Here is a 14,327-nt window from a genome sequence, read left to right as displayed (position 1 = left end):
TATATATATATATATATATATATATATTTATATATATATGTGGCATTTTATTCTAATCCCACGGTAGCGGCTGCAGAAAGTTTGATGGGACCAAACCCCGTCGTCCTTTTACATCTCCCTACAATTGAAATAAAAACGAAAAGAAAAAGTCAGCAAGTAAAGAGGTTAAAAACTAGGCGACAGTAATTGTTAAGATGTAGAGATGACACTCACATAGTAGAATCCATCTTGATCTATTTCACCTAAAACATATATGATGTCTCCTGCACTAAAGCCAAGTTCCTCCTGTTAAAGAAAATAACATGTTTAAGTTTGAAACATCATAAACTACTTTGCTGAATTCATAGCAACAGAATATATATCAGATTATTATGAATAATTATAGTGCTTACTTCACTGTCCATGTTGGGTGAATTTTCCCATGGATCATAGTCAAATAAGGCCACCATTCTACGAACAATCGCATCATCAGGAATACTGCCTATGTCGCTTGGATCTGGTGTTACAGACATACCTGTGGACCAAAACTCAAAATATTATTTGAAATTGTACAATTATGAAATGGAAAATCAGTTTTCAAACTGGCCAGTTAGAGCATTAAACCTCAAAAAAGTAACTGCTGAAAAAGATTTAAAAAATAAAATAAAATAAAAGAGCCGGTTAACTGATTTAACTTATATAAATCTTTAGTGTCATTTTTCACTCATAGTTTTAAGTAGTTCATTTTGTAATATACACTCATGAACTGTTTTTTTACTTTCCTTTTGTAACTTCCTACAGTTACACACATTCACACTCAATGTAAGCAGCCCCCTACAGATGGAGACCCCTGTGCAATGCTCAAAGTTAACAATACATTTATTGTTCAAAGTAAAGGAGAGGTGATTTTCATGCTTCCAGGTTAAAGTATATTAGTATATTGCTCTGAAGTTACTGCCAATGTCCTGCAGAGACAGATGACTGATACCTGTATTGTCCACTGGGAGGAATCCCTGCTGCATGAGTAGATGCTTCAGATATTCGTCATCCACTGGGATTTCAGCCACCATGTTGCTTGGCACATAACCATAGAGGCCACCAGACTCACCATGATAGAAACCATCAGGGTCTTTATCTCCTACCACCTAACAGATGCAGAGACATGAAGTTATATTATATTGTAGATTTGGGTGGAAAAAAATACATGCATGTGTACATTTGCAACAACATACAGGTTTCAGAGAAACAGTGGCAAATCTCATCAATCAGTTGTAAACGGTGACAGGATATAATGAAAGGAAGTGCTCATCTTTGTTCACACTCAGTTGGTTTGAATCTAGCACACACAGGAAACAACATCATGTTCTTTCAAAGAAGCTTTTCAACCGATCAAGTGAAGAAATGCAAGTGCACCTAAAAAAGCACCACAGAGATCTGTACACGATTAAAACAGTAACATGTTTACAGTATACAGTAAGTTGCAACAGAAAAAGAAGTGTAACATGAGTTTTTACCTTGATTATCTGGCCTGGTACAAAAGGCAGCTCCTCTGCAGCCGTGTCGTAGTTTGGAGACATTGCAGCAGGGTTGTACGGGTAAAGTGCCACAAAGAGCCGGACGGTGGGTACAGACACCTGGCTCGCGGTCTCAAGTTCCCATTCTAATAGTTCCTCCGGAGTAGCAAGCCTCACTTCATCTGGGTATATCAAAACATCCAACTCCAGACTTGTCTCCATTTACAGCAGCAGGAGTTCTCGACTGTCCACTTGGCAGACAGATGGCTACTGTAGACAGCAGATCTCTCCTTACCCTTATCCTAATTTGAAGTAACTAAGCTAAGCAGAAGGTACAGTAATCCTCTTTGAAGCAAGTGGATACATCCAATGCTTCAACACTGCCTGTTGCGCTGTAAGACTGTACAGTGCAAAGTAAAGGGATTTCAATTTGCTAAAAAAATAAACAAACAACTGATACATTATATAGGTTTGTGTAGGCTGCATCTATCCAACATTCGGCAGCTAAAGATCTTCTAGTGTTTATAAGTATTACTGAAAGGTGCATGATAAATACACCCACAACACAACAGTTGTAAACTTTTCATTTCAAATCACTTTACATTTTAAACCACATAAAAAAATACACCTGCCCATTCAATATCAGTATCAACTCTCTTTAAAACATCAAGTCTTGGTTCACTGTGGGGAGGCAACATTTAGGCCTGACGCCTCATCCTATCATGACTTGACCCAGTTTACATGTCACTGAAAGTTAACACTTCCTCTTTTGACCTCAGGCCAGGTCAGCAGGTGATCATCTCCTCATGTAGAAGAAGGGAAAGGTTTAACAATTCTCTGTGTGTTTGTTTATGTTTGAGTAAGCGATAAAGAAAGAGCCAAAAAGAGGGAGGCATGAGGAGTAGATATACCTGCCAGCATTTACTTATACTTGGGGTTTTTGAAGTTGTGTTTTTGATTTTTGATTACTTTCTAAACTTGTTAGAGAAACCAACAGGAAGCTATCCACACAGTGCCACATGAACAAATATGCACACTCAGTCTCCTTGTTAAGAATACAGCTGGCCAACAAGAAACATTATATGTGAGATATTATTTATATGGTTGGTTAAATTTAAATGGCATTTAAAGCAGCAATATGTGTTTGTATTGTCAACCTGAAAACAGTTGAATTATTCCAGGTTTCAAACTGTGGTTTCTACAAACAAAACAAATTCTTTTACTTTCTGAAGACTCACTGTAAAACATGTCTCATCCTCAGATATTCCCATTTTTATCCACAAGAGGGAGCTGTAAGACATTAAATATTCTGCTTTAAGTAGCTTGTATTGCTCAGATGTATTGGTACAGATTCAACACATAAACCACACTACAATAATTCACACTCACTGTACATACTATCCTGGCTGCCAGCGTGTGGTGCTGAATTTAAAGATAATGATAGGAGCATGTTCTGCCCTTAGTTTGTTCGCCACCAATAGGGAAATATGACTGCACACGTCCGACCTCACCAGCAGAGTTTGCCCTTTGCATCGCTCTCTAGCATGTGGCCTTGAGGACAGGAAATGCTGTGATCTCAGATTACAGTTCAGGGACGCCCTGAAAGCTGCCCTCCAAAAAATGATTAGGTCATGATTAAAAATATACAGAAAATTTAAAAGTCAAAGTGCTGGACTTAGTGATGTGGGTCTATCCAGGATGTGACATTTAACCTATTGGAATCTGTGCGGCATTAGGGTTACAGTAAATAATCATTTAGTCTTTTTGAACACTGTAAGAGCAACACAGACTTAAGAACAATCTTTGCTTTACCTTAAAACTGATTCTGGGATAAAAAAATCACAGGTCAATTCCAAGTTGGGAAACCAGAAGCAGATTTTTCACCTTAAAACTCAGTTCATAATTTAATCCTAGTAGAAATGTGACGCTACCCCAGTCTGAAGACCATTGTGTCTGCTAAACTTTAAAGTTGACTGTGATACTTTAAAGTTGGACAGGTTCACAGTTTTTCAAGTGTGTCCTGAAACAATAGTCAGATGCCCAAATGAACAGTGAAAGTATTTTTTCTGGCTGTAATCATTCCTCCTGTTCATACTGGCCATTAGAAGATCCCTTTATAATGCACTTATGTAAGTGATTGGGAACACAATCCAAAAGCCTCCTTCTGTGCAAAAATATATTTATAAATGTATCTGAAGCTAATATGATGCTTCAGACATCCAAATTACTCAAATCAAGGCAATAACTTTCAGACTTTATTTTTATTACTGCTGCAGGTGAACAAGAAAACACTGTCCATCGAGACTATTGTATAGATATGTGGACCTAGTAAGGTGACATCACCCATTGATTTGCACTGGAGCCAGTTGAAAGCCCACAGTTGCAGCTTATGGTTGATGCCATTCTTTATGTTTGAAGCTGTGGCCTTTCAAATAAGGAGTGTGGGATGTTACCTTTCACGCTCTGGAAACACAGACAGATGCACACCTGGTCTAATGTTTTCTACTTCAGCTAAATTGCTAACAGGACAGGTATTGCTATCAAGTAACATTAAACTTACCCAGGTATTGTGACAACAACAACCCTTTCACCTCATGTCCCATCAGCAGCCTCCACAGTCAGATGCTGTGTCACACCTGGGCCCCTTCAAATTAACTGAGCCTGGACACGCCCCTGGCACCAACAGGGGACTCCATTTCCCAAAAGGCCTTTATCCCAGCGCTGCTCCCATCCCTTGTATGCCTAGCTTTCTGGTTCCCATGTATGGAGTGTTACATCATTGTCATAGACACCCACCTTTCTGAGTGATGACGCAGCCGGGGGAGAGTGTGTGAGGAGGGGGGCAGAGAGGAGAGGGTGTCCCGTCTGCACGGAGCACAGACAGACAGCAGAGAACAGCTGCAGCATTAGGTTCGCGTAGGATTTCACTGCATTGCGATTTAAAATATCATTTCATCCCCAAAAACCCAAGTAGAGCAGCTCGACTAAAGCAACCAAATATCATTTAAAAAATGGTTGATCGCGAGCAGCTGGTGCAGAAAGCCAGGCTGGCTGAACAGGCTGAGAGATATGATGATATGGCAGCTGCTATGAAATCGGTAAGTTCATTCAAAAACATTATAATAATGACTTAGATGTGTGTGATTGATGTCTATATGACAGTTCAATGTGCGTAAAAGCGCGGCGCGCAATCTCGTCTTTTTAGATTCAGACTGTTGCCTGATTATCTGGAGTTACACTGGCATGCTATTTCTGCACTACAATTAGGCATCATAGACAAATAATATTTAATGTGTTTATTGTCTTGTCGTCAATTAATCGACTGCTCATTGGCCTTTTTTCCCTTAGTCTTCTGCTCCTTGGGCGGTGCCTGTCTGTCAGCCGTTCGGTTCAATGAAGGGATATTACAATGAAAATGCACACAGGCCTGAGCTTCATCTCTCTTTAATAAGAGGCTCATGTCATATAATGGCCCTGCTCTATTGCATTTGCCCCCTTTACTACCCCACCGCCCCTTCCTCCGTTATGCCAAATGTCTAAAACCTACTGCTGCTGGGAGCCATGTGAGGTTGCTCGGAAAAAGCCCATTCACTGCTGCTGCTGCCCCCTCCTCCTTCTCCTCCTCTCTTTGTCACATTAATTAAATTAATATAAAGTATGAGAAGCTGATCATTTTTCATACAAGCAGTGAGGCGGTTTTCTTTTTGTCCATCCAATGGTCAATAAAGATCCCAGTAACTGCTCTTTACTCTAAACAAACGTAGGAGGCAGTATAATCTCTCTAGAATATTCTTTGTCATATTGCAGTGAGTCAATATGATCAGATTTGTACAATAGGCTTTGTTTTCTCCTCTCTTGTTCACTTTATACCTTGTCCCTGTGCCTCAGTCAGTGTAGTGCTGTCTCTGTGTCAGGACATGATATCAATCCAGCAGCAATTTGAAGTCATTTTGGGTTAATGACCCTGACTAAGTAGTGTAATATTTGCTGTAGACACTGATGGAAAGAGGATGACATGGGTGGCCTGCCCCATGGGATCCTTTTCAGCTCTCATTGGTCAGGGATGAGGACTGAGCCTCCATCCGCTTTTCTTTTCTTTTCTTTTGTTTGTGGCCCCTTAAGAAATTCACTAGTGGGTTGAAAAAAAATGCTGTGTCACACCAGCTCTTACTGGAACTAATAGCATCCTGGTAGTCCAGTATAAGCTTACTCACATATAAATTAAAACTACTATTATTATTATTACCATATGTGCTTAACACAAGGAACATTTTATCTTATGTTTCCAAGAGGCGATGAAGTGAGCCTCCGCGGATCATTTGTCATCGAAGGTTTCTGGTTGCAGGAGGTGGGATGATGTGTGTGCAGGGAGGGATTCCTTCCCCTTTAAACAATCTGCCATGTCAGTGCGGTCCAAACTAGGCCCTTTTGCAGGGGTGTGTACTCTCACTCTCTAATCTAAGGGAATCCCTTGCCATTGCAGCCTGAAATGACTACTGTTCACCTTTGTCTTCCTCATTAAAAGAAAAAAAGAATGATTTTCATCGTAACAGGTTTCTGGCAGCTTTTCAGACAGCTTTTTCGACAGATATGCTTGTTATATTTCAATTTTAAAGGATGACATAGGTAGCCGTCATGTCAGTGTAGATTTGCCAAAGAAGCCCATAAAATATATGATGTGATGCATTTCTGCTCATTTTTATGAGTGTAATCCAGTTGACATGGTAATAGGCTTCCCAAACATCAATGTATTATATTTAAAGTGGTGACCTAATTGTTTCCATTAAAAATACAACACATACGTTATTTGATCAATAGAAATATGCTTCGTTTGACTGTACATCCCACACAATTGTAATTTGCATTTGAATTGGATCAGTAAATGTTTTGGATAGGCAAAATGAAGGCTCTTCATCTCTATACGTTGAGCCCTCCTCTCCATTCACTCAGTGTGTGTGTGTGTGTGTGTGTGTGTGTGTGTGTGTGTGTGTGTGTGTGTGTGTGTGACGTTGGCAATCCTGCGCCATCTTTGTGCTCCTCTGCCTGAGCTGAGAATGCTGAAACAGCTCATGAGAAAAGAGAAATATTAGCACATCAAGAAGAAGTGTTTCACATACAAGCCAATTATAAACTCTATTTTTGTTAAACCTAAATCACTTATTTTTGATATGTATAAATATATGTATATTTCAACTATTCCAACACAAGGTTGCTTTTACAAATGTCCTTTTCATTGCAACGTGGTGTCTTTGATCACCACTCAACCATCACCTTGATCCATCAAAATCTAAATTTAACAATCTAACTCAGAGTGATGTCACGGCACAGCGTTTTAGATAAGGTAAAAAGGTCAGCTTCAGCCAGAGAGAAGGTCACTGGGACACGTGAACTGCCTGTGCAGTGATGGTTTTCACTTACAGTGCAGCTGCCCCACAGTGCTCGTGGGAACATTTTAGCCATCTCCAGCCCTCCTTTCGCCTTCCCCTTACCCAACCCCCACTGCCGTTGACTATTCTGAATATCGCTTCTCACTAACTAGCATTAGCTGTCCACGTGGCAGCTGGAGCTGCTGGTGCACCAAATGAATGGATTGCCATGAAAACTGGAAGTTGCACATGACAGATGAAATATTGCTAATCTCCTGTGCTATGAGCTGTGCTGCCAGTTAGGATTTTTTCATGTCATTTGCTCTGAAGATGTGTGAATTGTATCTACAGTTGTGTTGGTGATTAAAAGGTCCCTCCTCTTCCTCTTCCAGGTAACAGAACTGAACGAGGCCCTGTCCAATGAGGAAAGGAACCTCTTGTCTGTGGCTTACAAGAATGTGGTGGGCGCCCGTCGCTCATCCTGGAGGGTCATCTCCAGCATTGAGCAGAAGACCTCGGCTGACGGAAATGAGAAGAAGATTGAGATGGTCCGGGCCTACCGGGAGAAGATTGAGAAGGAGCTGGAGGCCGTGTGTCAGGATGTGCTCAACCTCCTGGACAACTTCCTGATCAAAAACTGCAATGACACGCAGCATGAGAGCAAAGTGTTCTACCTGAAGATGAAGGGCGACTACTATCGGTACCTGGCTGAGGTGGCCACAGGGGAGAAGAGGGCCACAGTGGTGGAGTCGTCGGAGAAGGCCTACAACGAGGCCCACGAGATCAGCAAAGAGCACATGCAGCCCACCCACCCCATCCGTCTGGGCTTAGCTCTCAACTACTCTGTGTTTTACTACGAGATCCAGAATGCCCCAGAGCAGGCCTGTCATCTGGCCAAGACCGCCTTCGACGACGCCATCGCCGAGCTCGACACCCTCAACGAGGACTCCTACAAAGACTCCACTCTCATCATGCAGCTGCTCCGAGACAACTTGACACTGTGGACAAGTGACCAGCAGGATGACGAGGGAGGGGAGGGCAACAATTAAAGAGAAACCACACTTCAAAAAAATATGAAGGGCCGGTGGACTTTGGCAGCCGCTTTTGCCGATGATACTACCGCAGCAGCAGTTCTTTATTTTTCCATGTGTTAAAAGAAAAGAATCAAAAGAGAGGTGAGCGTGGAGGTTAAATCTTAGTTTAAATATATATAGAAATATATATACAGTTGAAAGGGCCTCCGTCTTCTTGATTTTCTCTTTGACATTTGCCAAAACCACTGATATGTCAGTCAATCAGCCTGAAGTGGTTGTTGTTGGATTGAAATGGCAGCCTCACACTGGCATAGGAACTGGTCTTGTTCTGTCAAGATAAGCTGCTTAGTTAGGTTTTTGCGTGATAGAGATGCATTTGAGTCACTTGAGAGAGAAAATGCTTGAATGGGAATGCCTCACAAAACTAGTTTGCATTGGTTCCAGTCGTAGTCTATATATGAGAAAGGGCCCTGAAAGGCATTGATGATAATCTCAATCTTACGGCAGAGAAAAGTTTTAAAAACCTGAATAATTCTCAAAAATTTTAAAAGATAAATTACGTGGGTGTGAAAATGAGAACTGGATAAAAGAAAAATGACCCCTCCCCCTTTAGTCTAAAGTGTATTTGGGATCTCACAGAATAGTCTACTCTAACTATGTCACTGGAACCATAGTTTATTTTGGAGGTGAAGGTTACTAAAAGGCAGAGACTTAACAATATAAAATGAAAAAAAAATGACACAAAAAAATAAAGTAAAAGCAGCTTCAGAGTTTGTGGTTTACTTATGTGTTTGTTTTATTAAATGCACTTGCCTACTATACTGTTTCTTCAGTGTAAGATGATGACAACAATAATATCGATTATTCAATATTGTGCATGCTGGTGATGTATTTATATACAGTAGCTTGACTTTATTAACTTATACTGTGGGTGTTAAGTATTCATATGATTGAGAAAAACAGGCTTTGTCTGATGTTGATTTCTAATTTCTAATTTATTTCGTTTTGTTATGGTTTTTGATTTGCTATACCAAAATGGTGATTGTAAAAATTGACCTGTAATGGGCGTTGCTATAGTGACATGCAATATGTGTATTTAATTTGTTAATGAAAGAAAAAAAAAGGAAGATAAAAACCCACCAGTGATCACTTAATCTTACCAGCTGGTGTTTGTCACATTGAAGTATGATTATGCTATATTTTGTTCTTCGAACAGTATTGAAGTACCTTTTTCTGTCATGCTATCCAGTTTTAACAATGGTGACGTTTTCAGGCTCAATGTTTCTGTTATGAATTCACAACATGGACCATATTTTATTTCTGACAGTATACATTTTTTTGTTTGTTTTTATACCTTTTAGCTGTTCCTGAGTGACAAAATATCTTGAATGTGAGTCATTATGTAGCAGTTGCACAAGAACCGAAATAATAGCTATGATAATAAAAAAGAATATGACTAAATTATAAATGCGCCATTTCCGTGGTGGTCTAGTGTATTGTTGTATCGTCACCCATTAGTAAATTTGTTTTTAAGGAAAAACCATTTCATACAGAAATGTTTTAACACTTTGTTTCATGCCCTGAGTATGGTATGTGCTTACTTTTTGTGCCTGTATCATTATTTAATATGCCTCATTTGCAAGTTAACCTTCACAGAAAAAGGATTTATCTGCCAGTATTTTTAAGTTCCTGCAAGCATGTGTGCAAGATGTAATATTTTACCGACAAATGGTTCCTCACTTTTATGTGTGTGTCAGACGGTACTGCTCTCTGTACAGCACATATATATGAATATTCAACACCAATGCACAAATAGAGTCACAGGGAAAGCATAGACAAAACAGTAGAATTGGTTATTGATTAGCGGTTGCGAAAACTCACATCTTCAGAACAAACTTTAGACATTAGGAAGCTGCCTAAGAGCACTCGAAGCTGATGAACTGATTCATTATGCTGCTAGTTCTATAGATTATTACATTAATATATTAACACAGATGGCAGTTTCTATGAATTTAGGTTTTATTTTCAGATGTGATGGCTTATGAGATAAACCTAAAAGCCTTAAGGTCAGTCACACAACTTCCTTCACGTATGCCAATTATGTCACCATGATGAGTCAGCCTCCATGAGCTTGTGCTGTATGCCACAGCTGCTTTGATTTATTTTTAATGTAGTATAAAGTTGATGGTCTTGAAGGCTTGCCAGACAAATAGCATGAAATCCTAATGCCATTCTGTGTGACTGCTCACACAGCTTATAAATATTCGAGTGGAGTCGAGTCCTACGCTTCAATTTTTAAGTTATGTGTGTTAAAAATGAGTGGAGGTTGAAATTTCTCTCCCTTTTTGTTTTGATATATTTTGCAAAAAAAAACAAAAAACATGTCAGGAGACTTTCACTCATTGCCAAGAATACATGCATTGTGTTTTTGTCTCTCTCTCTCTCTCTCTCTCTCTCTCTCTCTCTCTTTCTCTCTCTCTCTCTCTCTCTCTCGTTTGTGGTTTGTGTTTTTATTTTTAAGTTTCTTTATTTTGGATGCTGATCCTTGTTTCTGTGACATGAAAATATACAATTACAAGCTCTGAGGAGAAAATAATTGAATCACATATTAGATTAAAGAAGAGCTGACCTGGTAATTAGGAAAGAGGGGGGAGGAAGGGTGATAGTAGAAAATGGGATACAAACTGTATGCTCTGAGGAATTTTTGGTTGCCATCTGTTGCCCATTAAAGTTATTTGTTTATCGGTATTATTCTATATTTTCATTTCTCTCTGTGACATAGCCATTTGCAGTCATACCAGACACACCACAGCTCATTCCTTTTCATTCTGTAACTTCATTACTGAGAAGATTTTACAGTAAAGAGCGCCTGCCTACACATAGATACAGGAAGTCAATATGACCCAATGTAACCCTTTGTGGGTCCCATAACTGGTGTGTGTGGGGTGTGTTGGTGTGTTGGTGTGTGTGTGTGTGCGTGTGTGCGAGGCTCTTTTTAAGGCCACTTTGCTAATCATTAACTAAATTAGGGCATAGATCCAAGAATATTACTTTATGATCGTAGCAGCAGGAGCGCTGCAATAAAATAAAATAAAATCTTGCATCTCATGATGGACAATGGATGGAGAATCTGCACCTCTCAGGCTTTTAAACTCACATGCAGGTTGTATTTTTACACCCAAAGGTTGAGCTTATCTTAGCAATTCTGCATATCTTTGCATTTCAATCTGGCAGTCGAGCCCCTACACTGATTAATAAGCTGAAGCGGCAAGCTGTTGGATCGCCCACCCTCAGACTGCAGCCTCTTGCTGCAGCTTGCTGCACTGAACCTTTCATGAGATGAAATTCTGTGCTTTGAACGGTCGTCTTCGCCAGCCAATAGCTGATAGGCTCACTCTCCACAGCCACCAATCCCATTCCTGTTGCTAGGGCTATAAGTATCCCACTATTAGCCTGGCTCCTTGCTGCACTGCTCAGACACCTATTGCATCTTGTAAAAAAATGAAAGCTCAAAGCACACAGGAGGCATTGGGATTCAGCACCAATCTTTCTGCCAGCCTATGTTTTAATGCACTGCTACACTTTCAGGCACACTGGTGTCATCTTTTTTGGACATTAAACTTCCCAAAACACAGTGGGACCCACTAATGGACAAGTAATTGAATCTCCAGCAGCTACAAATTCAATTTATCACTTTTCAGGATGCGATTCTGATCAATTACAGTAAAGTAAAAAATAAATAGATATCTCTTGTAAAATATTGTGTAATTCAAGCTTTTACATTAAACATGCATATATAATCAATACAATGTATTTAACTGATGCAATCATCCCAGCGAAGATAATGTTTTAAAGGTCATATCTACAAGATATGTAGCTACAAAATGGAAGATTGTTCACTTACAATTATACAATAACTGCTCTGATCACTTTTAACACATGAAGCATTACTTCCCTTAGGGGGACGCATGTAGTCCAGACAATGCACAAGTGATCATTGAGCAATAACTATTTCACCCATGAGCGAATGCCCTCTCAACCACTGGTTCAAATTCCTCTTTAGCATCAGTGGATGAACACTGTGATGCCACTTTTCATTGGCATCCTAATCATGTAACATAATATACATCTTTAATGATAGATTAAAACAGTAGAAGCCAGGTGTACTGTATCTCAAAGATGATACAAGTTGGTTCATTTTGTTGAGGCACCTCTCTGATTATAAGAGCACTATCAAGTTTGTAGAGCGATAGTTGTGTGCACCTCCTGTCCTCTATTTAGCAAGAGCAGGATACCGGATTTAACGCATGAGGTGGTCTACAGCTACGCTAGTGTCTCTGTGAGGCTGCAGGCACACAGCGTTGCTTTCACCTAAAATGCTAATGTCAATTTGCTAACATGCTCACAAGGACAGAGGCAACATGCTGATGTTTAGTAGGTAAAATGTTTGTCTCATCTAGGCCATGCTGAAATGTAATAATTAGCACGAACCACAAAGCATAGCTGAGGCTGATGGGAAAGTCGTCACTTTTGCAAGAAAGCTGTCTGGACACAGTATTGGACAAACTGATATTTTGACCTTTGATGGTGCTCGATGAGGATGAGGATGAGAAATATAGTTAGTTCAAATTCATCCTCTGTGGACTATGAATGTCTAAACCAAATTTCATGGTGATCCAATTTTTTTTTGCACAAAATGAATGTGTCTGAATGAGAGAATTACAGTGAGGAAGACCTTACTATTGTTTTAAGACACACTTGAACAATTGTGAAACTGTCCTTTAAGCTCCCAAGATCTTGAGGCATCAAGAAGGCAACAGTTCAATGTTGTTCTTTACCAAAAGTCATCACAAGGTCTGAGCTTTGTTGCAACTCATTGTTTTCATTTCTTAACTCCACAATGGTATTTGGTTATTGTCTACAAATTTCTGCAATAAAAGGCATTTACCCTCTGTGGTGTATGCTTTGGTGACATTCATCATCAACTAAACTGCAAGTCAAGTGGCTTGTTTTAGGTGCTGTGGGGTAAAAGTGGCAGCTCTATGGACTCGACACTGGATAGTAGTAGCAGAAGAACAGACAGCTTTAAACTTAAGATGTTTACTTAAAGTGTTTAAAAACTTGGGGAATGAAAATTGATGACTTTTTGTGAGGTCTAACATGGCAGCTCACGACCAATCAGATATTAGAAATAAAACCTCAGATTAAAGCCTCACTATTCTTCATGAGATGATGAGATGATATTTCTGCGCAGCAAACCGATAAAACAGAGACACATCGGATTTTGAAAAGTTTATGATCTGACTCAACGTGATCTGCACCTCAAAGATGCAAAGAAGATAATAGCTGTGCGGCTCCAGAAATATCAACCCATTAGAGGGAGGGAAGGGGAGAGAAATGAGAGATGGAGGAAAAGAGGGGACCGATGTAGAAGCAGAGAACAGAGACAGATCTATAAATAGGTCTCCCTGCAGCCTGTGAGTAGACAGTGAGTAGACCAGAGACATCAATGTGACAGCCTCTCCAATATAGAGACTATGTGTGGATGGTGAGAGTTCATGTCTTCAGTTAAGAGAGTCTGATTCATCACTTTCACCCCCAGCTGAGCAAACACATGACATGACATTAAATTACACACATGATACAGTACGAACAATTGAATCACATGTCCGCTGTTTTTCTTAAAGTTAACTCAGCCATAGTTATGCACAGCATTAAGTTATGCTAAGACAAAGAGTGGCACTAAGTCTTTCAGGCACAAAGACAGCTGTATGCATGGCTGCTGCAAAATAAATTATTCAGACTAACATTTAGACTCTCTATTATTTATCAAAAAGTGCCACAACGTTCAGCTGAAGGTTTTAAGAGACTATTTTAGGGAGCACTTGTCCCAAAACATTCCAGGATACATGATAGGCGGTGGGAAAGTGTCATCACATGATTTTTGGGAGAGCTTCAATCCCCCAAATGCTCTCCATCTGGCCTGAAACACAACATACAACACTGCTGTCATTTACATAATTTGCTTTTTGCCTTTTCTGACAACCAAACTTATTCCACAGAATAATACAGGAGGTGATTATTATAACTACAGAGGCTTGTGTGATGAACAGAAGTTTGTAAAAAAGGTGATTCTAAAATTAAGTATTCTACCATCCCTCCCTCCTTTCTCACAGTTACGTCACTCTGCATGTTCTTTCAAGGCCTCCCATTGCAGGAGAATCACAGTCACACCACGTTCCCATAAAATAACATCAAACACAAGTATGCTCAAACTTCATTATGCAAATAAATGATACTTGACATGTTTTTCCACATCTTAGTATTCATGAAGATATTGACTTTATTGTGAATAATCCTCTTTTCTCAAATAGGCACCAACATGTATAAAAATATCATTTATCAGTGCAGAAATACTGTTTTTGGAGCATCTT

General features: G+C 39.7%; 2 protein-coding genes across 2 annotated transcripts; one reads left to right on the top strand and one right to left on the bottom strand.

Moving 5' to 3' along the window:
• Nucleotides 1-52: 52 nt before the first annotated feature.
• On the bottom strand, nt 53-1,556 carry si:ch211-105f12.2 (RIMS-binding protein 2-like). Its single transcript, XM_053320206.1, has 5 exons — nt 1,494-1,556; nt 968-1,124; nt 393-514; nt 214-285; nt 53-118 (listed from the first exon to the last, which is right to left on the bottom strand). Exons 1-5 carry the CDS (start codon nt 1,554-1,556, stop codon nt 53-55), a joined length of 480 nt encoding a protein of 159 aa, XP_053176181.1.
• A 2,948-nt stretch (nt 1,557-4,504) lies between these two features.
• Nucleotides 4,505-7,908, top strand: ywhag2 (3-monooxygenase/tryptophan 5-monooxygenase activation protein, gamma polypeptide 2). The gene is made up of 2 exons (XM_053321032.1): nt 4,505-4,591; nt 7,252-7,908. Exons 1-2 carry the CDS (start codon nt 4,505-4,507, stop codon nt 7,906-7,908), a joined length of 744 nt encoding a protein of 247 aa, XP_053177007.1.
• Nucleotides 7,909-14,327: the final 6,419 nt, after the last annotated feature.

This window comes from Scomber japonicus, chromosome 6 (assembly GCF_027409825.1).
Source record: "Scomber japonicus isolate fScoJap1 chromosome 6, fScoJap1.pri, whole genome shotgun sequence".
Lineage (NCBI taxonomy): Eukaryota > Metazoa > Chordata > Actinopteri > Scombriformes > Scombridae > Scomber > Scomber japonicus.
This window is presented reverse-complemented; position numbering and strand designations above follow the sequence as displayed.

What these genes read in the sequence shown, in the direction of transcription:
- si:ch211-105f12.2 (XM_053320206.1), bottom strand. Translation starts at nt 1,556, where the DNA reads ATGTCTCCAAACTACGACACGGCTGCAGAGGAGCTGCCTTTTGTACCA. An exon ending in CACCCAACATGGACAGTGAA is followed by an intron (nt 286 to 392) that starts GTAAGCACTATA and finishes TTTCTTTAACAG; the next exon opens with GAGGAACTTGGCTTTAGTGC. An exon ending in ATCAAGATGGATTCTACTAT is followed by an intron (nt 119 to 213) that starts GTGAGTGTCATC and finishes TTTCAATTGTAG; the next exon opens with GGAGATGTAAAAGGACGACG.
- ywhag2 (XM_053321032.1), top strand. Translation starts at nt 4,505, where the DNA reads ATGGTTGATCGCGAGCAGCTGGTGCAGAAAGCCAGGCTGGCTGAACAG. An exon ending in TGGCAGCTGCTATGAAATCG is followed by an intron (nt 4,592 to 7,251) that starts GTAAGTTCATTC and finishes TTCCTCTTCCAG; the next exon opens with GTAACAGAACTGAACGAGGC.